Source organism: Centroberyx gerrardi, chromosome 4, assembly GCF_048128805.1.
Source record: "Centroberyx gerrardi isolate f3 chromosome 4, fCenGer3.hap1.cur.20231027, whole genome shotgun sequence".
NCBI classification, from domain to species: domain Eukaryota; kingdom Metazoa; phylum Chordata; class Actinopteri; order Beryciformes; family Berycidae; genus Centroberyx; species Centroberyx gerrardi.
Window position 1 is genome coordinate 11287354 of NC_136000.1, and position 26275 is coordinate 11313628.

The 26275-nt window shown below is 38.7% G+C and overlaps 5 protein-coding genes across 5 annotated transcripts; all 5 read right to left on the reverse strand.

Annotated features, from left to right (window-relative positions):
- bpgm (2,3-bisphosphoglycerate mutase) lies at positions 1 to 3607 on the reverse strand. The gene is made up of 3 exons (XM_071897530.2): positions 3527 to 3607; positions 2341 to 2963; positions 1 to 1732 (listed from the first exon to the last, which is right to left on the reverse strand). Exons 2-3 carry the CDS (start codon positions 2939 to 2941, stop codon positions 1557 to 1559), a joined length of 777 nt encoding a protein of 258 aa, XP_071753631.2. The 5' UTR covers positions 2942 to 2963; positions 3527 to 3607; the 3' UTR covers positions 1 to 1556.
- A 1440-nt stretch (positions 3608 to 5047) lies between these two features.
- On the reverse strand, positions 5048 to 6855 carry LOC139910227 (troponin I, slow skeletal muscle-like). Its single transcript, XM_071897449.2, has 4 exons — positions 6730 to 6855; positions 5570 to 5659; positions 5300 to 5473; positions 5048 to 5134 (listed from the first exon to the last, which is right to left on the reverse strand). Exons 1-4 carry the CDS (start codon positions 6838 to 6840, stop codon positions 5048 to 5050), a joined length of 462 nt encoding a protein of 153 aa, XP_071753550.1. The 5' UTR covers positions 6841 to 6855.
- A 3129-nt stretch (positions 6856 to 9984) lies between these two features.
- On the reverse strand, positions 9985 to 12788 carry LOC139910267 (troponin I, slow skeletal muscle-like). The gene is made up of 4 exons (XM_071897520.2): positions 12669 to 12788; positions 12467 to 12556; positions 10212 to 10385; positions 9985 to 10073 (listed from the first exon to the last, which is right to left on the reverse strand). The coding sequence occupies exons 1-4, from the start codon at positions 12771 to 12773 to the stop codon at positions 9993 to 9995; spliced, it is 450 nt and encodes a 149-aa protein (XP_071753621.1). The 5' UTR covers positions 12774 to 12788; the 3' UTR covers positions 9985 to 9992.
- Positions 12789 to 16567: 3779 nt separating this feature from the next.
- On the reverse strand, positions 16568 to 20538 carry LOC139910265 (troponin I, fast skeletal muscle-like). The gene is made up of 7 exons (XM_071897518.2): positions 20434 to 20538; positions 19271 to 19302; positions 18986 to 19027; positions 18704 to 18835; positions 18033 to 18122; positions 17227 to 17400; positions 16568 to 17016 (listed from the first exon to the last, which is right to left on the reverse strand). The coding sequence occupies exons 4-7, from the start codon at positions 18716 to 18718 to the stop codon at positions 16930 to 16932; spliced, it is 366 nt and encodes a 121-aa protein (XP_071753619.1). The 5' UTR covers positions 18719 to 18835; positions 18986 to 19027; positions 19271 to 19302; positions 20434 to 20538; the 3' UTR covers positions 16568 to 16929.
- A 788-nt stretch (positions 20539 to 21326) lies between these two features.
- Positions 21327 to 25277, reverse strand: LOC139910266 (troponin I, fast skeletal muscle-like). The gene is made up of 8 exons (XM_071897519.2): positions 25176 to 25277; positions 23299 to 23331; positions 22978 to 23019; positions 22741 to 22872; positions 22572 to 22661; positions 22279 to 22449; positions 21685 to 21775; positions 21327 to 21419 (listed from the first exon to the last, which is right to left on the reverse strand). The coding sequence occupies exons 4-7, from the start codon at positions 22843 to 22845 to the stop codon at positions 21689 to 21691; spliced, it is 453 nt and encodes a 150-aa protein (XP_071753620.1). The 5' UTR covers positions 22846 to 22872; positions 22978 to 23019; positions 23299 to 23331; positions 25176 to 25277; the 3' UTR covers positions 21327 to 21419; positions 21685 to 21688.
- Between the last annotated feature and the right edge of the window lie 998 nt (positions 25278 to 26275).

Here is a 26275-nt window from a genome sequence, read left to right on the forward strand (position 1 = left end):
TTTATTTCATCATGCAAACTATCTTGTGGTGAGGTGAAGACAGTGAAATGACACTCAATCATCTTACACAATGTAACAGTGTTCTCTACCATTTCTCTATAAATTAATGTTCTTAACTTATTTTTATTCCCATTTTGACCTAAAAGACCAGTGTACAAAAAAACACAGACCAGAGACAATCAACAAATATGTAAACACAGGTAGACACAAATGGTGCACAGTGCTTGTCTACAAACAAGAGACACAATACAACATACAGTAAAGTAGCCTGCGACAAATGGTAACACGAAATTACAAGAAAGACACAAGTGAGGAGTGTTTAGTAACATTTTCACTCATGTTATTAAGAGTGCATAAGCAACAGTAAAGCGACATCAAATAATAACTACACATGGATGGTTATGGTCTATAATATAAGATGAAAATCAACATAGTTCTTGGTTTTTCAACAGTTAAAACTCTAATTTTGTTTATCCCAAATAGTTTTATTTACCATTCATAGTTGTTGCATTTAATTAGCAACGGGATGATTCAAAATGCCACAAAAATCCACATTGCATCCCCAAAAAGTGCAAAGCCTGAGCCAATTATCATATCAATGTTTGTAGTCATGGTTGTAAACCAAGTCTGTTTAAACTAAGCTGATTTTGTAGCACAACTTAAGTTGTCTTATAGATTGTTGTTTATCTCATAATGAAACATTCTCTCACCCAATAGGGCATTTAGGAGTATGGGAAACTCACAAAGGACAGGATTTCAGTGGTAGAGTATATTTACAGCATTTCTGTGGCTCACAATTAGCTCCTGTTCCTGGAATGAATGACCTGGCAACCAATTTCCATGAGGTAAGACCTGTTTAGTGCTTTTTACTCTTAAATAAAATAGCCATAAAACCTGTTTGGTACTCTACTTGTAAGAAGCTTTTAAAAACTGAGAAGCTGAATTTGAGCACTGACCCAATTAATACTGAAGGCACATGTTTTAATGCATGAATATTCCCAAAGTGCATCAATGTAACAGTGAGCTGAACTTTAAATATTTTTAAATATTTTAAGTTTTTCCTTCTGTAAGGAAAAACAGCATATGTATCAGCTTCATCACGTTACCATTTTATCTACATGTTATCTACATAGATGAGTCATCTACATAGATAACTTCTGTAGGTTATCCGTACAGGCATAATTTAGGAAGATCAGCTTCAATATCTGATTAAAACCAAACACTCCCTCAGTGCTTACACATAACACAATTCCACACAGTGCTGAGACACTTACAGTACGAGACTCTTGACTTCTTCTTTCACCTGTTGGACCAGTTGGGCCTGTGCCACCCACATCCTGAATCCAGGTCACTCCACTATTTATAACACATACAGTAACTTCACTGTAAGACTCGGACCTTTCCTTTGAATCTCACTAAAACAACTTGCCGTTGTTATTAATTAATGTTTTTGTAAGTCTCTTGAAGAGTCTGGTTTCGCTGTACCTAATAAAAACTGTGCGCAGGCAACCAGAAAAGAGCTATGTAGCCTAAGTCTTACAGCCAGCTGACTGCATTCAGGTCGATGGCTGGGCCTTTCCCTGGTCCTCCACCTTTTTAATGGCTGCCTGAATCTTCACCTGGTCTCCCAACAGCTGCCGAGGTTTCACAGGCCGAAGGTTTTCATCCAGCTCAAGCAAAACAGGAATCCCCGTGGGCAAAGTCACACCAGCTATGTCTGCATCTGATATTCCTGTTGAAATAAGCATAGTAGTATTTAAATTACACTGGACAAACTCACAGCAACTATTTTTGATGACAGTTGGCAGAAGAAAGAAGTCAAAGTTTTGCTTTGCAGTACTGCAAGGTGTTAAAATAGTATGCTTTCACATGCATGAAACATGTAATGATAGCCTATAAGCCTATTAATAAATGTATGACAATGTCCAATACATTCCCAGCCTGTATCCTGTGCTGCATAATATTATGTAACGGCCTATATATATATAAAGTCATTGAGTGACCAGTGACGCATGGAGTCCCCAAAGCCTCTGAGTGTGCTGAAAGGTCAATGTGGATTTCATAGCCACAGCCAAATGTAACATAAACTCATTGGCCTTTTTGCACAGATTCAATGTTCCATTTCTGGAGCTGAAATATGTCCTTCCACACTAAATGAAACCGATGACTTGAAACAGCAGCCTCTAAATCCGTGAACAGGGTCCAGAAGCTGTTGTTAATTCAAATGCTTGTGAAACTGAATGCATGCAAGCCATACAGTATGACACCCACAGACAAAAGCTGAGAGAACAATCCCATAGAGAGTGTTGAAGAAAGGTCTGGGGCAATTCAGGAGCATACCTTCCAGGTGCTTCAGCAGGGCTCTGCAGCTGTTTCCGTGGGCAGAAATGAGCACAGTCCTACCACTTTTTATCTCTGGAACCACAGTGCTGTCCCAGTATGGCAGCAGTCTGTCCAACACCTCCTTCAGGCTTTCCGCTCGGGGAAGGTTTTCCTTTGGCACGTCGCAGGTGGTGTATCTGCGGTCGTTGTAGATCTCCAGGAAGTAAGGGTGGGATTCGTCAATTGGCGGTGGGGTGACGTCATAGCTCCTTCTCCAGATTTTCACCTGCTCCTCTCCGTGGTTGAGAGCCATCTCTGCCCGGTTGAGGCCGATGAGGGCGCCGTAGTGGCGCTCGTTCAGTCTCCAGGACTTGACCACTGGGACCCACTCCTGGCCCATAGCCTCCAGGACCAGCCACGCTGTCTGGATGGAGCGGCTGAGGATGGAGGTGAACACCATGTCGAACTTGTAGCCCTGCTCCTTCAGGAGCCTGCCGCACTCCTGGGCCTCGTTCACCCCAGCCTCACTGAGCTTCTGGTCCACCCAGCTGCAGAAGCGGTTCTCCTTGTTCCAGGCTCCCTCCCCATGCCTCAGCAGAAAGAGTTTGTATTTGGACATCCGAAGCACCAGCAGCAGAAGCCTGCACACATTCAGTGACAGAAATAAGCTTGATAAACACTGAGTGCTGTGCAGTTAGTGATATATCAGTAACATATATTTAACACAAATTGAAACAAAATCACTAATCTTAACATCATATGGGATATAATTATTAGTCGTCAATGTGTTAGCCTCAGTAGCAAGTCTGTCTATCTGATCTAAGTTCAGGAGCAAAAGGTTAGGGGTTCTCTGTAAATGTTAAGCAGTTTAAGTGACAGGCTAGAAGCAGATAACCACAGCTGTCGGCCTTTCACTATCATTATGAATAAGGCTTAGCACTAAATAATGATACCTAACGTTATGGTGTATAAACAATTCATGGATACTAATGAATAGCTTGTTAGCTAGCCAGCGAACTGACTGAGAGGATGAATGGATGTATTGCAATGTACAGTAAATCAACGTTACAAGTCGTCGTATTGACAGTATTGGCAGTTACGGCCGCTCATTGCGAGACAAACACCAACACAAACATATAAGGCACAGAACTACAAGCATACTTGCAACCAAAAAAATCAGAATAATGTGAAAATATTCTCTTACCGTTTGAAATCCCGGCCTAAATGTAGCTAGTTCAATCGTGTCTGTTGACAGTTACTTGGATGGCCATCGACAGTGTTCCCATAATCGTTGACGATTGACGTTCTGCTCGTCCAATCAAAACGGCGATAATCACACAAGGGCGGTACCCTTGTCAAATGTTATGCCCTTATTAGGAGCGGTGACCGCCTCGCAATCTCACTGTGGAAGATGAAGGGGGCGTGGCATAGCGCAGAGAAGTATCTGGTGATGTTTTGTATTAGGTTTAAGTGTAGCTTTTAGTTTATTTGGATTACCATTTTTTTCAGAAAGAGAGCGTTAAACCACGGATTCCAGTTTGAGCAGACTTTGCCCCAGGGACGTCAGCTGAGAAGATAGTTTTTGTAAGATTTTGTTTAAGTTGGATACACATGCCTAAAATGCAGGTGTGGGTGGAAAGCAAAATGAAAATCTGTAGTTAAAATGTTCTAACTTCCAGTCAATTAAATAATCATATGATGTAGCCTGGGGGTAGCCTAGGGCCACTCCAGTCAAAAATATTCAAAATTATCCATGTTTAAATATTGGTACTGTATAAATAATGTGATAATGATGTCACAGGCAGGTGGGGTTTGCATAATGAACCAGAGGGCTGCATTAAATCCTGATTCAGTACATGTGATTGTTGAATCATTTCTCTCTCACACACACACACACACACACACCTACCCTCAGGTCCAGGTGACAACATTTCAGTGCAAGCCACGTCAAACCATTTCATCTGATCATTGTCAATTAGATTTTATTATCAGATACAACAGATAACATTTCTTATTCAACATTGCGTCTTCTCAATGTGATGTTTCCCTTTTGTACAACATTCATTTTCCAGCATGCTCACCTTGACATGACTCCATGAACAGTCAACCTCCAACAATAGCTGCAACTGGAATGTGTATTCACTCTCTTTATCAGTAACAGCAAACAGGTAAAATTACTTATTGAAAACACACAGAATGTTATCTTGTTGTCAAAGGCCATGATGTAGAGGCAGAATTTGAATGCAATGAGGAAAGGTAAAATTTTCTTTACCACAAATGGAACAAATTCAAATTCATAATTGTTGTCAAAGTTGCCCATCTGCATTTCCTCCAAATGTCATTTATTTTTCTATTTAACCAAAGTAAAATGAAAGCAAGTGAGTAACATCACTACAGATGAGCTGCACAGCCAACAATGCTGCTGTGTTCATGAACCCATGTGGGTGCTACAAACTACAAATGTTTCATCAAAGCAAAATATCGCTCTCTCTAATACATCAAATGCATAAGTTTTTCATAACACATTATGTATTCCCAGAGAAGTTTCATTAAGATAATATGTCAAGTTTCAAGTTATTATGTAACATGAAACAATTCAAGTGACTTGTTAAACTGGTCTTTGTTCTGACTGTAATTATGTAAAGTGAACAGTCTCATGATCCAGTGGTTACACCCAGTATTGAGCAGAAAACATCTTCGCAGATACTGTATATTCACCACAAATCTACTGTCCGGCATCAAACAGCTTCTTCCTGCCCTCCATACCGGACATGGCGTCCACGTTCTTACGCCAGTCAGTCACTTCCTCTTTCTGTGGGGCGAAAATGCAAATCATTTTGTACACTGCAACAAAGGTGTAACGATGAGGAAGTAGTTTCAGATGTATTAAACACTTTCAAAACCACCTTACCAAAGTTGAAATGAAGTTACAGTGGATAGACAGTGATAAATTTAGGTTGAAGTCTACGGCCCTTACCTTCTCCTCCTCTTTCTTCACAGTCTTGAGGTTTGCCTTGAAGTCCACAGACTCTTTGACCTTGCATCCCAGCAGAGCACCCAGCATGGCGTCAGCAGACACCCTCACCCTCCTCAGGTTTGGCCGCTTCATCTTGCCCTTCAGCTCAAAGATCTTCTGGGACAGGTCCTGAATCTATTTTCCGACACAATATACGCATCCCGGATGTTTAAGATGCTCAGTTTTATGTAAAAAGTGACATATCTTAAATGATTAACAGATATTAGTTACCTCCCTGTCGCATTTGGATACTTTTGAAGCAATATCATACCGCACTTCATCAACGACATCAATTTTCTGGTGTAGCTCTTTGCAAAGATTCTGTGGGAAAAGAAACATTTTAATTTCCAAGTGCAGGAATTTGTTTTACTGGTCTAGAAACATATTGGTAACTTATAGTGTTTCACAGGACAGACTGACACACATGAGGCAAGGACAACAGCACTTTAGATACAGTGCAAAGAGACAGTGCAAGACATATGGACAGATGGATTTCTTTGTAGAATATAAAGCATCACTCTATGTAAATACATGCAACATTGTCCGAATAACTAGAATAACAGTTTTTGCTCTGTGGTGGTGAATTTCTGTAGCTTAAACCTACCTAGGTGCTGAATGTTCAGTGAATGTGGCATTTATTTGTGTTTCCATGTTTTCTGTCAACTACTTTTTTAAACCTTCATTTATCCAGGGATCCAGCATTTTTCATTAACACCTGGTTCACATTCATACAGTTGCACATATTCACACCTGGGACCTGCTCAGTAAAACTCTAGTCTTAACGTTGATTTACTGTAAACTTGAGACCAGGGGTTAGATTTACAGTCTACATCATGACATGCCAAACTAGGATCAGTTTACTCTTCTCTCTTTAACCCAGAATAAGTAAGATAGTCTAGATAAAGGCCTAACTGTTGTGTGATCAAGCGATCAAGTGATCAGGCATAGGGGTAAAACGTATGTTTTACATTTAAAAATGTAATTTCTTGAAGGGCCCAGGTTTGGATTCAGATAGGCCTACTGTATAGATACTGTATAATGTATTGAGGTTATCAGCTAATTTAGGGCAATGGTTCCCAAACTGGGGTCTGGGGACCACCAGGGGTCCTTTAGGGGCTTCCCGGTGGTCCCCAAAAGAATAAGAAATGCGTTAATTTCACTATTATTTCACTCACTAGAGGTTTGCACTATTACAGGATGTATAAGGTTGACTATTTAGGTTTTACTGTCCCCATTGTTGTTATCAGCTCACCTATATGTAGACAGTTGTGATTTAGTGTAGAACTGCATTCCTGTCTAGATACAGTGAGTTGACAACAAAACAACAAAAGTCTTCTCAGATGGGCTTAGATGCTTGGTGTATTTGCGGGTCGTCAGTGTGAAAGCTGTACCTGTAGATCCTGCACAGACAGGCCGGACAGCTGGAGTGGCGGGACTCTCTCAGAAAGGGTTCTCTCTCGTTCTGCTTTTTTCTCCTCCTTGTCGTTCTCCAGCATAGTCATGGCCTTCTTCAGCAGTTTGGTCTGGCACACAGCACATTATGCAAAGTCAGACTTGGACAGCCGGGTGGACATTGTATGGTGATTGATGCTTATAAAGTGTAAAATTAACTCCAGATGACTGATTTAGTAATCATTCTTATACAAAAATTTACAGCACTAGTATTTAGTTCCCTGTACTTTCTTTGCATCCCCTCCCCAACACACACACACACACACACACACACACACACACACAGACACACACAAAATACCTTCAAGTACAGTCTGCGAGATGCAGAGATTTTTGGCTTTGGTTTCTGGAAAGGAAGATGGCATATACATTCATTTTTCTGGTGAGGAATTTCAAACATAGAACAATACACAGCAAATTTTCCAGAGTTAACAAGTATTGACTTTTCAGTGTGGAGTTGACAAGTGTTGAGTGGAGAGTTGTTTGTCCACTCAGAGCTGATTTGGCTCTGGTTAACTGCTTAACATCTGATGGATGTGAGCATGCACAGTGGCATAGTGTTGATTTTTACACCCTCACAGTTTAATTAACTGACAACAGTTGTTTCTGTTGTCATTGTCCATACTAATAAGATATTGAGCCAAGTCAAGCCAGGTCATCTCTCACATTGATTCAACTCCAACCAACTCAACCACCAAAGTTCACTTCCAATTCAACCAGTAAGAGATGTAGACATGACCTATATTATTCTATTCTTTGGTCTATATTAATTATAATGTAAATCAATTCCACAAATAGCCAAGACACTTCTGCAAGTTCTTTGGACCTATAGTATAGAATATATAATACTCATAATTCAACATAATTAGAGTTTTAAGTCTCACAACAGATGTCATAAATTATTAAATCAATATTAGATTTAAGGGATTTATTCTAGCTTTGATAGGAGAATCAACTTACCGAAGCTCTGTCCAATCAGGAAAGACGCATCCACAAGTCAAGAGAGTAAAGAGAGAAAAAGTGCATTTTGTTATGTTTTTGTTCTACACATGAATTTGACATTTTGGTAGGTTAGCATGTGGCAATACAAGAGTTATGTTGTGATGAAAGGAATGAGACATGGATACTTACGCTTCAGACATGGTTGCAGTTCTGTGTGTCTCCTGTCAAGTCTAACAATGTAAAAAATATTGATTATTTGATTGGAGAATACTTTTCCCTGTCCGTTTACTATGAAGAAGAAAATGTTTAACTATATTTAAGCACTCATAAAATTACTCATCAGTTTGTTTTTTATCATTTTTTTGGATTTAGAAACCCCACACAACATTGCTTGTAGATCCATAGCAGGGGACAATATGGATGACATTATCTTAAGGTCAAACATAGGACTGAAAAAAACAAACTCTAAAACAAAGCCACAAATAGTTACAATTACTTAAGAACTTATCTAACAAGTAATTAAGAACTATAAAGCCAAGAGAACAGGATTCATATAGTTTATAATGCCTTTTTATGGGTTTCAAAAATAACCAGCAGGGAATGCTCTAATATTACGCCAGATCATTACATATAGTATATGGCACTGTGAAATGATAAGCAATGAAAATGCCATCCAACTGATTCCTATGAGGATAGTTTGCAAAGTAAAACATATAAATCAAACACACAATGTGCCATGTTATTTATAACTTCAACTTGGACTTCTGTACAAGATCAGAGGCAGCCAGCTGCTCTCCAAACCAAAAAAAAAATAAATCCCCTCCCTGAATCACATTTGAAGAGGTTCATTCCAAAATGAGATATCCACCATTTGGACCAAAAAAAAAGAAAAAAGACATTAAGCTCATGAAATCATTGCTTTTACAAAAGTAAAGCGCATTATGGGTTACCCTTAGAGTTATGAGTAATCTTCTTATCTACTTTCTGCTAATGCTTACACAATAGCTTTGCTTTTGAGGACAGAATCATCTTGTGTTTTTTAAAATATTGACTGATGAATCTGAGGCAGCAACATTTTTGCAAAATAGATATCAAGAAATTTGGAGTGAAACCCTTCATTTGTTGTTTCATCCCCTTCTGCATCCCCCCTGCATTATTTCAAAATAAAAATCCTTACCTTATAGGTGACAAATAGTGACAGGCAGTCTTTCTGAGAGCAGAAGGGCAGAAACAGGGTGGATATATAGATTCCAGCGCTCATGTGAGTGGCTCACTAAAATAGATCCTCTGTCCGCACCATTCTTGCTCTGTCTGATGTGTGAAAGTTCTTGCCGTGTGACCGTCCACCTGTGATGCTTTCTTAACGCCTCGGCCTCCTCACCAAGGAGGACAGGGCTAAGTCTGTAAGTGTCCAATATAGTGTGTGTGTGTGTGTGTGTGTGTGTGTGTGTGTGAAATTAAAGAGTTGATCACACACACAGTCAGTGTAGATTTTTTAGATTACACAGTGGAGGAAAACAATGCCAGAATTTTCGTTTTATTGAGATATCACAATTTGCTGAGTTCCAACGTTTGAATATTACACAAACTAATTATGGATATAGATAGCACAGTCCCATTGCAGTAACTTCAACAAACACTGCAATACGTTATATCATTCTCTTTAAATTTTAGCTGATTGAATATCTTTTGAATATCCAATATATATGCCTGACAAATTATGAGACAGATTCTTACATCAAATAACACGTAGTAGTTAGTAGTTGTTTATGATGGACAAACACAGTTTCTACACAATCAACTTGTAGGTCCAAGACTGTCTGAGTAGACTTTGTTTGAAAGCTTATGCTGCCATCACAAGGCTAGTAAAGAGAAGTGTGAGTGAGACAAGAGGCTTCACTGGAAACACTGGGACAATGTCTTTAATCATTGCTTTGTTCCTGACAACACTTCACTAATACACAGCAAAATGGAGCAGTTTCTAAAAAAAACAAATGTTCAAGTCAATGTTCTATCAACATACTATGCAAAAACTGTAATAAAATTATTAAAAATGTTTATTTTATATAAATAAAATAAAAAAAACACTTGATGCCTTCAGTCCCTCTTCACATAAAATAGGCTACTGACTGTGCTTGTATGAAAGATTTTTTGCCATATCTTCAATTCATGAGTCATTATATAATAGGTAGGATGTAGTGATGTTAAATATTATAGACACAGTATAGAAGCAGCTTAAACTAAAATGACTGTTACTGTTTCAGGCGTCAAACAGCTTCTTCCTGCCCTCCATACCAGACATGGCCTCGACATTCTTTCGCCAGTCGGTCACCTCCTCTTTCTATTGGAAACAGCAGAAAATATCACTCACATGCAGCCAAGACAAAAAAACAATTCAGGATTCAGGGTTTTCTCTAAGGTTGCGGATTCCCCTAAGGAGCCATTTTGACATGGTAAGCAGAAGCACAGCCGGGCTTACCTTCTCCTCCTCCTTCTTCACCGTCTTCAGGTTGGCCTTGAAGTCAATGGACTCCTTGTGCCTGGAGCCCAGCAGCACGCTCAGCATCGCTTCGGCAGAGATCTTCACTCTCTTCAGGGTCGGCTTCTTGAACTTACTCTGCAGCTCCGTGATCTTCAGCATCATGTCGTTAATCTGGACAGGGGATTTGACGGAAAGGACCGTGCTATTGCCATTATTTTTTTGCAGGAAATTACATGAATAGAAGTGTTGCAACTGTGAGAAACATGGTTAAAAATGGCTGCGGTAAGAATCAGAGGAGACAGTTTATTACATAAAGGAATTGAGCATTCACAATATTTCAATTTCTCTTTTTCCTGAAGTGTCCACTTGTCCACTTCTATGTATTTATAAACTATGGGATTTTTCAGTGTATCTATGTGTTCTTACACCAATCCTATCCTAAATTGTTTAGATTTCCACAGTGGACAACTGTAAACTGCACTTCTATTCTAAAATGTTTAGATCCGTTCTGTGAACAAGTGTATATCTATTCTAAAATGTTTAGGTCCATGCAGTGGGGAAATGAATACTTGAACAGCAAAGATACAGTGATTCAGGAGAAAGCACAGAGTATTTAAACACAGTACATGATGCATCCCACTGTTTTCAAGGAGCTCGAAAAGGAAGCGTGTCTTTTAAGGCAGGTTTTGAGGAAGCAGGGGAGTGTTGCAGTAGCAGCCAGATATAACAGACATTATTGCAAATCCACTGCTGGTAAAACTGGGAATTGGTGAGTTAATGGTTGTCATTTTTAAAATTCAGCTATAATATGAAGTAGGGTTCTACCGGGTTTCTAAAGGCCAATACTGATACCAATATTTTTGTTTTGAAGCTTCCAATAGCCGATATTTTGTGCTGATTTATGTCTAAATTTTGTTTTCATTTTCACGCCAGAAAATTACAAGTATCCAGATTTTTATTCTTATCAGGGTGGAAAAGCCTGTGAAACAGCATTTAGACCGTCATGTGACACTAAAACTCTCCACTGAAACCCAGAATAATATAATTTCTTTTAGAGTTGGCAGCTCTTTAAGGCAGAGTGACCCACCTCACCTGTTTAATGGCAGGGAAATTTTGGGATAGATTACTACCCTAAATAAAGAAAAAACATTATTGAACAATTAAATGGATAAATAAAATGAACAAAGAAAATAAAAATTAATTGCAGGTTTTACAATCTGTTTGTAGCTGTGATCAGGAAGGAACCTCAGGACTGGCTGATATCCAGTATTTATTGGCTTAATATTTCTGCAAACTGATATATTGGTCTAACCCTAATATGTAAATTTGATTCTACTTCTACTTTTCAATGTGTCTCTTTAATAATTCAGTGGTTAATATAATCAAGTAGCAACCCATAATTCACTGCCACACTGCCATGTTGGCCCAAACCAGATGAACTGGGACTGACTCTGGTGTTACTTCTGATATGGAGCTGAAGACTGGCTCTTAACTCTCATATCCAAAATGCCATGTGGGTTTGGCAGGAACGGGCTGCAGCAGAATGGCTGTGAGAACATGGAGGAAGTGATAAAAAGTGGCTTCAGGCTGAATTTATGGAAAACGAACAGGCTGCATCGACAGCTCTGGAAAACATTAAGAGACCACATCAAAATTCCAGTTTCACGGTTTATGGGTATGTGTCTGTATAAAAAATAACTTTTGATATTCTTTTATGAACTATTGACCACATCTGATTGTAATTTTTTTTCTCATTCAGAACATTTGCAGAAAAGGACAATTGGTCAAAATACCAAAAATACCCAATCTCATTATACATTGAATAATGCAAACTAAACAAGTTTTTAGCCATAAATAAACAACAATAAATAACAATGTCTTTGCTCAATCAATACCTAATCAATACCTCATTGAGTTGAATCAGGTGTGCTGGTGGTAGATTTAACAAATACATGGAATGGCAGTTGTGCCTCGAAGAGAGGTTTGGGATCCACTGCCATAGAAAAATACAGATATTCCAAAAATATGGGGTTGTCTCTTAATTTTTTCCAGATCTGTGTATACTCTACTGTAGATATGAGTGATTCTGTGTTTTGCCCCTGCAGCCACTTGGAGGCAGTGTTTGTTCACTTTTAGCTCTGGGGTTTGAATCGTGATCCTGTCTTGACTGTATAATTATTCATCATTAATGAGTACAATATTTTGGAAACATGTATACTCATGTTGTCTTGATTCATTCTGCAGCAGCTTACCTCCTTTTCATTTTTGGACACCTTGAGGCCGATATCATACCGCTCCTCATCTACAACATCAATCTTGTGGTGCAAGTCTTTGCACAGATCCTGTAGAAAGAGTAAAAGATGCCCTCTAGTGGTGACAGAATATGGTGTAAACTCAAATGAAACAAACTGTGATCAGTGTGAGAGAAGGTGTTTAGGGATGTGAATGAAGCACCTGCAGCTCCTGCACAGACAGACCAGACAGACTGAGAGGAGGAACTCTCTCGGCCAGAGTGGCTTCTCTCTCCTTCTCCTTCTCCTCCTTCTCCACCAGCAGCATCTCAGCAGCGACTGTCAGCAGTCTGATCTGAGGAAACGGTCAAACTCATTGTAGGGATGGGGTTTTGTTGAAAAGTGCATGACCTTCTTTCTTATTTTATTGGAATCTCCTTCAGACCAGTTAGACCGAGATAATTCTGCCAACAGTCCACAGTAATGTCAGATCATTTCAGTCTATTTCAGTTAAAATTAGTCCATCAGCATGACACATTCATTAAAAAAATGTGCATACAATTCTATATTTACATTATGCATAATATGGTGTAATACATAAAACAATATATAAAATAATACACACACATATCATCCATTTCTCACATACATAACATACCAGGATACTAAACTAATATTAAGTAAACACCTGTTCATGCTGCTGGCTAATGTTCTTTGTCTACTCATCTTTGTCTTACAGTATACAACATGCACTCTAACATGTCACATGAAAGTCCAAAACTACACTGACAATATATAAGTTGCTCTACCTACCTTTAACCCCAGCTTTCGAGAGGAGGAGATCTTTGATTTTTTCTAGAATTCACAAATAGGAAAAAAATGAATACAGATTTGCATACATAATTTTTTATGGTGTTAAATGACAAATGGAAACCTAAAAAGAAGGCTTATCGAATAAATCACATAGTAGATACTCACCGGTCTGTTGGAGCATTAACAAGAGGGAGAAAGTAGATTAGAAAATATTTAACATTTTAATGTTTATCATAGTTCTGCAATACTTTGAAACTTATTTTTCAATGAACACATGAAGTTAAACCAAAAGTGATTATACTACTCACGCATCTGCCATGATTGTCTTTGCAATTCACGCTCTGAAATGTGGAAAAAAAACATGAAGCTAAACTGTCAGCCATTTTTCATGCAGAAACCAAACGTCTGTGCAGTAGAATCATTAGTAAACGTGACCATCATGCACCTCACTGCAGATATAGTGCATTTCCTTCACCCTTAACACCTGTTCAATTGAGCTGTGTGCTGAAGATTGATGGCTCGTTTCAGCCTCACTGGCCAAAGTATTTCACCCACTCAGAACATTCATTGGCCCATTAAAGCTCGCTACACAAAGTGATTTATTGTTCCCTCCTGCTGTTCCCCACGTCCAGCAGGTTCAAAAGAGTCCGCTGCTCATAAATGAAGAATAAAGTTATTTCCTCTAAGAAGCATGTGATATGGGCCAAATGAATAGCTTTAACTTCAAATACAAATTTAAACTTTGTTGTGATTATCCTTCAATCAATTATATATCATCATCATCTAAAGATATGTGATTTTTTTTTTTATTCTTTTGTATCTGTCTTTTTAATCGTCTAGGAATTCAAATGACAATGACAATTCATGTAAATAAGATAAAATAGATAAAACTGAATTGCAAATTCCAAAGCATTTTTTGTTATTACCAAATTAAAAAATAGGTCAAGTACCAGTCTGTGCTCTGCTATTTTACATAAATTATAAACAAGTAGTTACACAGGACACATCTATCTGAAATACTAAAAAGTTAAAGCAAATGTAATAGACTTGTATTGTGTTATATATAAAGTTTCCCGGTGCTGAGTCAATAAATTTCTCAACATAACTGGCTGAGTCTCTGCATAGGTGACAGAAAGGGTGAATAATGGCCGAATAATCCGCAGGTATGTAAGTTGACGAGGTTCAACTTGCTGTTAATCATAGGCAGAACAGTATTGCAATAAAACACAATTAAGCAAAGACAAAACACTACTCTTTGAAATGCAGTTTTTACAGACTGTAAGCCGGCAGTTGTTAGTTATTTTGAACTCATAAACTACAGAGAAGTTGCTCCTTATTTACAGGATCAACACCTACATTCCCACCATACCAAATTTACTCTAACCCACAAGAGTGTAAGAATATCAACAACTCTGTACCTTAATGAAGCCAAACAGCTGAATGAGACGTACCTTAAAGTGAAGAAAAGTGTGTGTGTGTGAGGGAGCATCGACTTGCTGAGAGAGGATAGGGAAAAATCAATCAGATTTATAGTTTCTGTGCCTCATGTGAATGGCCAACTAAAATAGACTCCTGTCTGTGCCACTCTCCATCCACCAACAGTGACATTTACTGTTGCACATAGCATCGCCGCAATATTCAGGCAGGAAAGGAGGCAATAAAACAACATTTATGGACTCAGACATTTGGGCATCTTGCGTGGTTTTGACAACAGCTGTTAGTGGAAGTGACAGAGAGCGTTTAAAGAGTTGACCACACTTAGCCTATAGGTCAGTGGCACACATTCACATTGGACCAGGGCTTGTAGGCTCCTTTAGGAAAACAAGTTTAGTTTAAGTTCTTAAGAAGTCAGATGGAGGGTGGCCAAAAAAAAACTACTGACGCTCACTCAAGAGAAAACTGTTGAACTGCCTGCATTTCTGTATTCAACCTTTGTGTCTTTGAGTTTATATGAATAAACTAGACTTGGGTGGCCAAAAACAAAAACTGTTATCACTCATTCAAGAGATTGCAAATTCTTGGAGAAAACTGCAGTACCTGTATTTCTGTATTCACTCTTTGTGTCCCTTTATTTATAGAATAAACAACACAGTCCATGTCTGAATATGGTCTATCACAAGAGATCCAGCTAAAGGCATCTAAAAGTAGCACCGATGAAACAATCTGGGGGGGTTTAAAGACTCGATTCCAGTCTGGGTTTCTACTGGGTCTTGTAATGGAAACTATTGTGTTTGCCTTGTTCATTGTGAATTGCAGGTCCATCTTTTCTCCAGTGTTTGAATTTGAAACCATGTGACTTGTTTTGAGAGTGTAAACATGTCTTCCATACAACAAAATAACTGACTGTTGCAATACCTGTGGAGGTCTTCTTCAGGATTCAGGATTGGGGCTTTTAATGAGATTTGCTTTATTGTCTACTTGCCTCATTTGAATGGAACCATTTTCATACTGTCTGGATCATCATAAAATGTTAAAAGTGGTATTGTATGATCCATCACAGGTCCAAGGACTGCCACCTTATATGAACCACTACAGAAAAATCCCATTCCACTACGTTTGAGTGTGACGACAAAATGTCCTAATCCGATAACACATCATAGCTCCACTTTGGAGGTGAGAACAAAGCCACATAAATGTTAGTCAGGCTTTATTTAGGGAACAAGAACAAGGACAGGTGCTCGTCAAGCCTGACGCGTTGTAAACCGAGCCGCCCGGAGTTCATTCTGGGTCGTTGTTGTGAGGTCAGACACTCACAAGACTGAGAGACTCGTGCCTTCATGTAAGGATAGGTAATAGAAAACGAAGGGGAGGTTGATTAGAAACAATTTGATCAGATCTTGGTGGTGATACAGATCTGGGATTTCTGCCATTAGACGATTATCGTTTTTTAGCCATGATAACTGTGAAACTAAAGTAGATTATTTACTCCTCCGATCCCCTCAGTAATGCCAGTGATGGTATGGCAGGCTGTGTGTTCTGGCTGCTCCCAGGCTGCTGCAGCCCTGACCCTGCAACCTGCATTATTTTTGGAAAGTTCACAGTTCGTAATGTAAATGTTATGTCTTCCTTGATTTACAATCATCGTTTAACAAGTTTGTTCTCAGCTGCTACTGTTGACAACTGACAAGTCATGGAACAATCATTATCACCTGGCTGATGATGCATCCCAGTCTAATTAAAAAAAAAACCAATAACTACAGTGATAAAGCAGAGATTTAAAATAATGCACAGCATCAGTTTCTATGTTGATCAGAGGTATTTATTTTCAGGACTTAAAGCCTTCTTTTCCAGGCATTTCAAGAACAAAAGAACAAAGCAAATCTCACAATATTACACATACATCTTATTTGTGGTGAAAATGTAGACAAGGATTCCTTTATAAGTTATATATTTATAAAGTATTCCAAGTGCCAAAACCTCAATCTACCACAAAAGCACAACACAACTCATCTATATGCAAAATATATGCAATACCAACCCTTTAAATATGAGATACTGTGTACAGCAAAAGTAAAGCCTGCACTACACACTATGTGGGCTTGTTAGCTGTGTGCAATAACACTCGCTCCTTCTCCTCTCTCCTCCACTATCACGATTAAGGCTCTGCTCACTGAGAAGGGAACTATCCATAACAACAATATTCGTATTTCAACATGTCCATGAACACAAATCTACTGTCCGGCATCAAACAGCTTCTTCCTGCCCTCCATACCAGACATGGCCTCCACGTTCTTACGCCAGTCGGTCACCTCCTCTTTCTGTTCATGAGAAGAAAGTAATTCTTAGTAATATTCTGGTTTCACAAATGCCATCATTCAACGTAACTTGAGGTTCATACAGAGAAATCAACCAAGCCTCTAATTTTAAAATCCACCACAGACAAACTGAACTCTTAAAGCCACCGTAGAAAAATGTAAATGAAATCAATCTGTTGTGGTAAGTTTAAGTTGAAGGTCTACAACTCTTACCTTCTCCTCCTCCTTCTTCACAGTCTTCAGGTTTGCCTTGAAGTCCACAGACTCCTTGACCCTGGCTCCCAGCAGAGCGCCCAGCATGGCGTCAGCTGAGATCTTCACCCTCTTGAGAGCGGGTCGCTTCATCTTGCCCTTCAGCTCAAAGATCTTCTGAGACAGATTCTCAATCTGCGGGAAACAAGGTGTGAACAAGTGTCAAAGTCCTGGAGCACAACCAGTTTAACTTGGTTCTGAATCCAGCAATGAAAAAATAAGGGGATTGTAATCAAATATTAATTCTAAAAAAAATCACACTAAAGAAGGCTTTAGTCCTAAATGTTTGTGTTATTTAATTGTGTAATATTTAATGATAATACTAATACTAATACTAATACTAAGCACTTTTAAAAACAAAGGTACAATGGGCTTGAGAATGAAGTAAAACAGGAAATAAAATCAGGCAAAAACTCAGAATAAACAGAGTAAAAATAAAAGCCAAAAATAATTAGAACAAAGCCAAATAACAGCAGAAAAGAAAAGGGCAGTAAAAACCACAAAGTGAATGAAATAAAATAAAAAAGGTTTTTAGGGATTTAAAAGAAGACAGGGCAAATGTTCCCCCTCTGCTGCTTTTTGCATTAAATACATGAAGATTGATTTTTGAGTGTGATCATTTAAACAAGGCTCAATTAACATAACAGTTGAAACTTTATCCAAAAAATAAAAATATAATTAAAACCATAGATTTTTTACCATGAACCTATTCAACACGATCACTGTGAAGACATGATATACTGATGATCAGATGAATGAACATGTACCTCCTTGTCGTTCTTGACCACCTTGACCTCGATGTCGTAGCGCTCCTCATCCACCACATCGATTTTATGGTGTAGATCTCTGCACAGAGCCTGGGACAGGGTGAGATGGGAGGACAGAGAGAGAGCCGCATCATATTCACACAGCAGAGCAGCCTTTTCAGTAGAGGCTAGAGTAGAGTAGAGCTGCAAGGCTTTCTACCAAGAAGCCTTCAAACCCGCGGCCCGACTTTGTTCACTGGCAGATTTGCTTTAGTTCGAAGGTTACTCATTTCAAAGGTGAGATTTTCCTGCATGGTGGATTGAAATACATCGAGCAAAGATGGAAGTTTGGCTCTTATTTACATATTTATTGCAGCACTTCTTACTTATTATACATGAATATTACATACATTAATATTCTAGGGGCACTGGAATGTTTTTTATTTGTACTACTGTTTAGGTGCTGTTGATTTGGCCCTTACACTCACTATTATTGGTTGATTGTAATGTTTGTAATACATGAATTGCTCACTTGTAAGCTGTTCTAAATAATAGTGTCAGAAAAATCCCTAAGACCAGGAGCCCGGCACAGATTCTTTTGATAGATACCATGCCATCCACACACAGTAGGGACACTTATATATCTGTGCAGCATGATGGGTGGCTCATTAGTCCAGGTGACCTGCACATACCTGGAGGTCCTGCATAGACAAACCAGACAGCTGGAGCGGAGGGACTCTCTCACTCAAAGTGGCCTCTCTCTCCAGCTTCTTCTCCTCCTTCTCCGTCTCTAAGAGCACCGCTGCCCTTTTCAACAGTTTGGTCTAAAGTGAGAGGTAAAAGCAGAATGGTTGACTTTCTAGCACTGTCCGCTGCTGTTTTGTACAATTAAGATGGTGTAATGAAACTGATTTTGTGAGTATAAACTGTCAGCTGTGATTAGGGCATTGCAGCAAAGATGAAAAAGACAATACCTTCAGAGCCAGTCTGCGAGATGCAGAGATCTTCGACTTTTTCTACACAAATAATTAGCAGACAAAGATTTTATGAAGCAACAGTTTCACAAAATAACACTTTTGGTTTCTAAATCAAGATTCCCTCGATAAGTTGGACTAACCACGAATAACTTACCGGTCTGTGGTGGAAGTTCAGAAATGGAAGCAGTAAGAAAAGAGTTAGTAGTGACATGATACAGCTGAAGAATTAAAGTTTATGAATTTTACAAATGTTGATTTACAGTAATTTCTGAAACCCATAACTTACGCCTCAGACATGTTTGAAAGTCCTTTGTCTGAAAAAATGAATCGCTTCAGTCAGAAAAAAATACATCTTCCAGATACATACATGTCATTCAATATTTTTCTTGTTTAAAATCAATGTACAATTCATCATAAGTTTGATAAATAAACTAATATTGCATTGACATTTTCCTGCAGGTACATACAGTTCGTCTGAATGCCTCTTGTTGACTGAGCCAAGCAAAGGATTCAAGTTATCCAAACCTTGGCATGGTAGCATGCCAGCATTAAGCCTTTAAATTAGCAACAGCGCGTGCTTGAGTGCTACAGATAGTTTGAATGAAATAAAAGTTTAACCAGGATGGGAGGCAATCCACTTTCAACTCATCCGTTTCAGAATCAAAATCAGAATCACTTTAATTGCCAAGTACAATAAATGTAGAAGAATTTGTCGATTGGGTAACACTTTACAATAAGGGTCACTAAGTTATGGGTTAGTTAATGCTTAATAAGGGTTAGTTAATGCTTAATAAGCATTAACTAACCCTTAATTAATAGTTAACTAATGTGTAATTTACTAATGATGTTCATGTTAACTAAGGTATTAATTTATACATTATTTAATAGTTTATAAAGATGACTATTAAATAATGTATAAATTAATACCTTAGTTAACATGAACACCATTAGTAAATGATTACCAGACACATTAGTTAACTGTTAATTAAGGGTTAGTTAATGCTTATTAAGCATTAACTAACCCTTAACTTATTGAAAAGTGTTACTGTCGATTGCCTTAATCCAAAAATATTTTTTGTCATATTTCCAACACCATTTAATGAAATAATTGAAAATACTAAGGAAAATGACTAAACATGGACATTGTTGAAGGTAATTTTGACATGAAAACATGAATTTGTTCTTAATATAAAAGCATAGACTTCATTACAAAGTAAGTAGACATAATTGTCTTATTTTGTCCATGTAATGTCCAAATCGTCCAAATGTAATGAAATCTTACATTTTGCAAACTATAAACTGGAGTTTTTGTTTTCTGCTGCTGGCTCTGGCATAAAGCAAAGGAGCATCTGATAGAAATGAACAGTTATTCCACCTAAATGCAACAGCATAAAACTTCTTGAGTATCCCAAGCCATGAACCTATGACAGAAAAAACAAACATACCTGTGTTTTCTCTGCAGAAAGCTGGTGAGGTGAGCAGTGCCCGGCTTCACTGGAGAACAGGGAAACTCACGTCAAATTTTATGGCTCCTATGGCCTTCTGTGAGTGGCTCACTAAAATAGATCCCTCCGTCCTGACAGCCAGTATATAGCATCAAAACATTTGCATAGTGTCCTCCAACACCAGCTTTACCACTATACTCCCATTGCTCAGCCCTAGATGGGGGTATAGGATGTTAGAGCAGGTGAGCCAAAAGCCTGGTGAAGCCTTTTTTCCACTGAATTAAGCCCTGACCATCAGCTGCTCCACAGAGGAGTCCAGCAATGCGATTATAGTACACAATAGCATCATTGTACATAACAATATTATTGTAGAAGCTAGAAAACACATTGTTGAAATGAGACCATCTTTAAACAATCATTAAAACTGGACAAAAATAAAAGAAAACCAAGAAGAAAAAGGTTTGTGGTTGTTTAATCTGGTTTTAAATATCAAATACATGGTAAAATCACAGTAGAACCCATTTCATTATCATAATAATGAGCCTGCAGAAAACCTGTTTTTGATGGCTAATGTAGTACTAGTGTACTACTAAAGATGGACTAGAAGCAGCATCACATGTATTGCAGTTGATAGTGGAGCGCCATCGTCTGTATAATACAGATAATGCACTTTGAAAGACACCACACTTAAAACTAAAGTTCATAAAACAAATCAACATTTTCTTTAGAGCATGCATATTTATTTGCAAAATCAACTTCAACATGCAAATATACTGTACAGTTTGTTATTACATGTCTGGCCTACAGTGTAGTTCTTACATACAAATCAAGATTGAAATAATTTTGGTACACTGTAGTCCAAATAGTACATTAATTCATCCTTCAATAAACACCGACAAGTACGTATGGTTGACATGATTCTTTACAAAACCAGTTTTATTCGATCTTATTATGGAGACCTCTGTCCTTGAATTTGGACCATGAATCTGAAATAAAGACAAACAAGAGGATGTGATTAACAAAACAACATTAAAACACTATATGGCACCAATAGATATGGAGACACAGAAAACAGTTAAAGGACATCCCAAATACAACTTAATCTCAGGTGCAGACTTAAAACTAAAGTCACTACCTGAGAAAGACCCAGCCTGAATTTAAACATGGCAAACATAAGGCCTGCTGGGAGACAGATTCAGCGTGACGATATTCTTTTGCTGATTTATAAGCAGCCTTGTTTAACATCAGTACCTTCCTATTGACCAGCATTGAACAGCTTCTTCCTGCCCTCCATACCAGACATGGCCTCCACGTTCTTACGCCAGTCAGTCACCTCCTCCTTCTGTGGAGAGGAGAGATAGATTGTGTCAGTGTTTATGATCTCTAAGCATCGTCATAGATTGAATCTGTTATGTCTTGGTTGTTAGTAAAGAAGAACAGTCGCTCAAATGGTCCAACTAGAAGGTCCTCAAAGTTAATATTTGTTGGAGTTGGAATTTTTACTCTGGCTTTTTACTAGGTGTTTGTAGTGTTTTAGCTCATCTTATTTTTCTTATTTGGATTATTTTATTTTGTGTCTTATTTTAGTTTAGTTTAGTTTTACCTCTAACTGTCCTGTGCATTGGTCTCTTTTGCTGTAACCTGTCCATGTCCTACTGCGCTGGAAAACACTTTGAATTGCATTCATTTGTACGAAAAGTGCTCTATAAATAAAGTTTTGAGTGATTTGATTGATTGACTCCATACTGACAACAAGGGGCCAAGAACAAATATTTAAAGGAAAGGTCTATGTTTTGATCTAGTTTCTGATACATTGTGGTTTTTTGTCTCGGCCAAGAGTTTTACCTTCTCCTCCTCCTTCTTCACTGTCTTCAGGTTAGCCTTGAAGTCGGACTTCATGAGTTTGGTGTTGTCGGTGAACGCGCCGATCACGGAGTCTGCAGACTTCTTCACCCGCTTCAAGTTGGGCCTCTTTGCACCCTTCATATCATTGATCTTCTGAGTCAGCGACTGGATCTGTGCATCAGACATCACAGATCCAGAGCAACCAATGAAAGAGAATTTTGCAACACCCACAAAGGACAATAAACATATGAACTTTAATTCATAATCTCCTTCCTTGTTTCAGTTTGCTGTACCTCTTTGTCATTTTTGTCTATCTTAACTTCCAGATCATAACGTGCTTCATCTACAACATCAATCTTCCGATGTAGGTCTTTGCAAAGTTCCTGCAAAGCAAAAACAAATAGGAATAAAAATAATGTAAAATAATAATAATCAAATCGTTACGACCTGTTGAGTCGGCACCTGCAGCTCCTGGACAGACAGACCGGAAAGCTTGAGCGGAGGGAAACTCTCAGACAGAGCGTTTTCTTTCTCGTGTTTCTTCTGCTCATTTTCAGCCACCAGCATAGACGCCGCCTTCTTCAGCAGTTTGGTCTGAAAGGTAGAAAAGCCTCATTGAAGCCCTTGGTGGACAAACCCAAGTCTTGGATCATGTGGAATATGTTAGATCTTGATAAGGCCTGTAGGTATAAGGCCTACCTTCAAATGCAGTCGCCGTGTGGCTGAATATTTTGACTTTTTCTGTGTGGAAAAAGATAATAACACCTTATACATCATTCACTGGGCTATTCACATCTTTTTAACCATGAAATTACAAAAAATTATTAAATGTTTTAATTAATAATGAAATGTATTATGAGAATAACTTATGCTTTGAAAGAATAATTATTTTCACTCACCGGTCTTTATCAACAACACATGACAGAACAAGGAGATAAAAAGGATAAAACATTAGTTGATTTAATATAAAAATCCCATACATAATGACTGAACTTTGGCTCGGCTTAAGTCAATCAATACTCACCCCTCAGACATGCCTGCAGCTTACAGTGCCTGCGGAGCGGAAACATCACAACTTTTTGAATCATTCTTAATTTTGAGAAATTGTTACAACACATTACAGTGATTTTTAACACAAATCCCACTGAGTTTTGACCAGCTTAAATAATTATGAGTACTTATCAAACTCAATAATCTCTCTTGGCAGTTTATGCTGTTGGGTAATCAATGTAATCAACAACTTTAATAGATTTATTTAGGTTTAATTATCCCCAAGGGCTCTCAGACACATTTCAGTATGCCTCCAGCACTGGATAATGCTCCCTATTGTTATCAAAGGCCTAAGTGGAGATTGTTGTGCAGCTATATTTGTCCACATTGCCCCCATGCTTTCCTATGTCCCAGCAGCTGTGGCCTTGATGATGCCAGAGAAAGCCTAGTAGCAGAAAGGTTTGGCAGCCATGAGAGGAACAACAAAGAACCTGTGCAGACTGTGAGAATGATCTAAAGCAGCGGATCTCAGTCCCACAGCACTGCTGTACTATCTTACCAGGAAGTGAATTACATTCACCTTGAATGCCAGGCCTAAGTCAGTCCCTGATTAGATGGCTAGAATGAAAACCAGCAGGACTGTGGGTCCGCGGACCAGGATTGAGAAGCACCGATCTAGAGTATCTGTTTGTTCATGTCTCCTTCCCTGTAGGGATGGGGCTTTATCTCACAATAAGATTAGATACGCGATATGGGGTTCACAATTCGATACAACCACAATACGATGTAATAAATAAAAGTTCAGTGACAACAAAGTATGACTATTATGTTTATTTCTAAGCCACAAATCTTTCTAGCAATGGCATTGGCTCGCTAGAATGTAAACAGCAATTTAAAATGCCATTACAATGTGCAAATAATATAATTTGGGTGGAGAGCTTGTGAAATTTCGATGGAAAAGCTATCTCAATTGTGATTAATACGGCAGAATACAATGTATCACGATTTGTTTTTCTGCCCCATGATACCTATTGTCACATTTTTGTATTGCAATATTGAATTTCGATATATCGTCCTATCCCTACTTCCCTGTCTCTCTTTCTTTCTCTATCACGTCTTTCATTCTCCTCTCTGTCTCTCTCTCACACATTACATTACTTAATGTATCTTATACATTTTAACCTGGACAATATAATGACATAACAGATGGAGCGGTTAGAGCAGAATAAAAGCAGGCCCATGCTGCTGACACAACACGGTAATATATCCAAGTTAAACTAAGCCAGTGTGACAAGGTGCGAAAGTCAAGGTAAACTAGCAAAGCAGCAGATGATTTTAGGAAGCTTGCAGCCTTGCTCCTCATCTAGAAGGTTGCCAGTTCATACGAGCAAGCCATCATCACCTATCACCCCGGCTTTTTGGCCACCCTGATGGGTCAAGTGTGTTGTTACCAGGAGGGGTGTAAGCCTCAAGTTACATTTCCTCACTTAGGGATCAAGAGATCAGCGGGGGAACAGAGGTGGCGTACGAGTCGAAGCCGCAGAGCCGTGCTCGAGGAGTTGCTTTAAGACCACGACAAAAGCAGTTGCATAGCAGGGATTCCCTCACAGAAATACCAGCCACTATCTGTGTCAGGGCCACATTGATATGTATATATATATGAATCTTCACTAATCCCTGTATTAAAGCCAGGCTCCACCTGCCGCAGACTAACATATAGCTGTAGACACACTTAGGTAACTGGACTGAGGGATCCGTTAGTCTCTTAGTCTTGTAAAATCACACCCTAAAGTTGTCCAGGTTAATGTCTATTATAAATCTGATTGACTTTTATTTTCTTGTGATAAATAACTTCTCAGTATAGCCGTGCGCTGACTGGCATAGCTTGATTATTGTATCAAACTTACCTTAAAGGAGAGGGCAACCAGAGAGGGTAACGGCAGTGGTAAGGGAGGAAAGGAAAATGCACTTTATAATTTTTAGTGAAAGATTTATGTATTAAAGCCTCATGTGAATGGCTCACTAAAATAGACTGCCTGCTACGCCTCTCCTCCTGACATTTGCTACACCACATTGCAACACTTTTTGATTTGTCCCCATCCCGTGACACATCTATTTCATGTGGTTGTGATGCACGAGGGCTCACCTCACACATCGCCAACACACACACATGCAATACATAGCCAAACCACCTGAGACGGGCTTTACATATCACATTGTGTACCATTATACTCCATGACAGCTGAGTTCTTCTAATAACACTGCAGATATCCATGACTCAGAACATGTTTGTCAGTAATTTTTGTGTCTTAGAGTGTTATGAATGGATGTTATGGAGCACTATATGGCAAAAGCTAACATCAGAGACCACCTGTTTCAAGTTTGTATGTTCATGTAAATTTAATAAGTTGCTGAGACAAAAGGCTTATACGTGTTTTGGGGAAATTCTGTGTTCTCCACAGGGCAAATTGGTGCAAGAATATACAAATTGACCAGTGTACATCTAGTGCGTCAGTGACCTTCAGCACAGATAATCCTCTTGGCAAAAACCCGAGCACTGCACGTCACATTACAACAGAGTGTAACTAACTAAATGAAAGTGTATTTTTACATTAACGATTTGGATCAAGGTAAAGCACAGACTCCTGGACTGGAATGTGCTGTGACACAATGCTCACACAGAGGAGGGATCAAACACAACCTCCTCTGTTCTGGTCAGATTTCAGTGGCAGATGTCAGTCTGTCTCGGTGTTATGTAAACTGACACGGCCATAGGAGACAGTAACACCGGAGCAACGTGACAGGAATTAACGCGTAGCCACGGCTGCAGTTTTCTCCTTACAAGCTAAGCCGTGATAATCAAACAGTGAATAGCTGAAGGTTTGATGCTCCTGGTCTCTCTGTTGCCTTTATGTGTTGATCCTCTGAACAAAGTCTTAACTGTTCTCTTATTCTTTGGGGATATTGAGGCAGTACTTCGGTTATCTTTGTAAATATTATCTGTGAC

Excerpts from the sequence above, each read along its gene's own strand:
- bpgm (XM_071897530.2), bottom strand. The coding sequence starts at position 2,941 with ATGTCCAAATACAAACTCTTTCTGCTGAGGCATGGGGAGGGAGCCTGG. Across the intron at positions 1,733-2,340 it reads CCTGCTGAAGCACCTGGAAG|GAATATCAGATGCAGACATA; the intron begins GTATGCTCCTGA and ends TTATTTCAACAG.
- LOC139910227 (XM_071897449.2), bottom strand. The coding sequence starts at position 6,840 with ATGACTATGCTGGAGAACGACAAGGAGGAGAAAAAAGCAGAACGAGAG. Across the intron at positions 5,474-5,569 it reads TATCCAAATGCGACAGGGAG|ATTCAGGACCTGTCCCAGAA; the intron begins GTAACTAATATC and ends GTCGGAAAATAG. Across the intron at positions 5,135-5,299 it reads TGAAGAAAGAGGAGGAGAAG|AAAGAGGAAGTGACTGACTG; the intron begins GTAAGGGCCGTA and ends TTCGCCCCACAG.
- LOC139910267 (XM_071897520.2), bottom strand. The coding sequence starts at position 12,773 with ATGCTGCTGGTGGAGAAGGAGGAGAAGGAGAAGGAGAGAGAAGCCACT. Across the intron at positions 10,386-12,466 it reads TGTCCAAAAATGAAAAGGAG|ATTAACGACATGATGCTGAA; the intron begins GTAAGCTGCTGC and ends TCCCCTGTCCAG. Across the intron at positions 10,074-10,211 it reads TGAAGAAGGAGGAGGAGAAG|AAAGAGGAGGTGACCGACTG; the intron begins GTAAGCCCGGCT and ends TGTTTCCAATAG.
- LOC139910265 (XM_071897518.2), bottom strand. Across the intron at positions 17,401-18,032 it reads TGGTCAAGAACGACAAGGAG|ATTGAGAATCTGTCTCAGAA; the intron begins GTACATGTTCAT and ends TGTTTCCCGCAG. Across the intron at positions 17,017-17,226 it reads TGAAGAAGGAGGAGGAGAAG|AAAGAGGAGGTGACCGACTG; the intron begins GTAAGAGTTGTA and ends TCTCATGAACAG.
- LOC139910266 (XM_071897519.2), bottom strand. The coding sequence starts at position 22,845 with ATGCTGGTGGCTGAAAATGAGCAGAAGAAACACGAGAAAGAAAACGCT. Across the intron at positions 22,662-22,740 it reads TGTCTGTCCAGGAGCTGCAG|GAACTTTGCAAAGACCTACA; the intron begins GTGCCGACTCAA and ends TTTGCTTTGCAG. Across the intron at positions 21,776-22,278 it reads TGAAGAAGGAGGAGGAGAAG|AAGGAGGAGGTGACTGACTG; the intron begins GTAAAACTCTTG and ends TCCTCTCCACAG.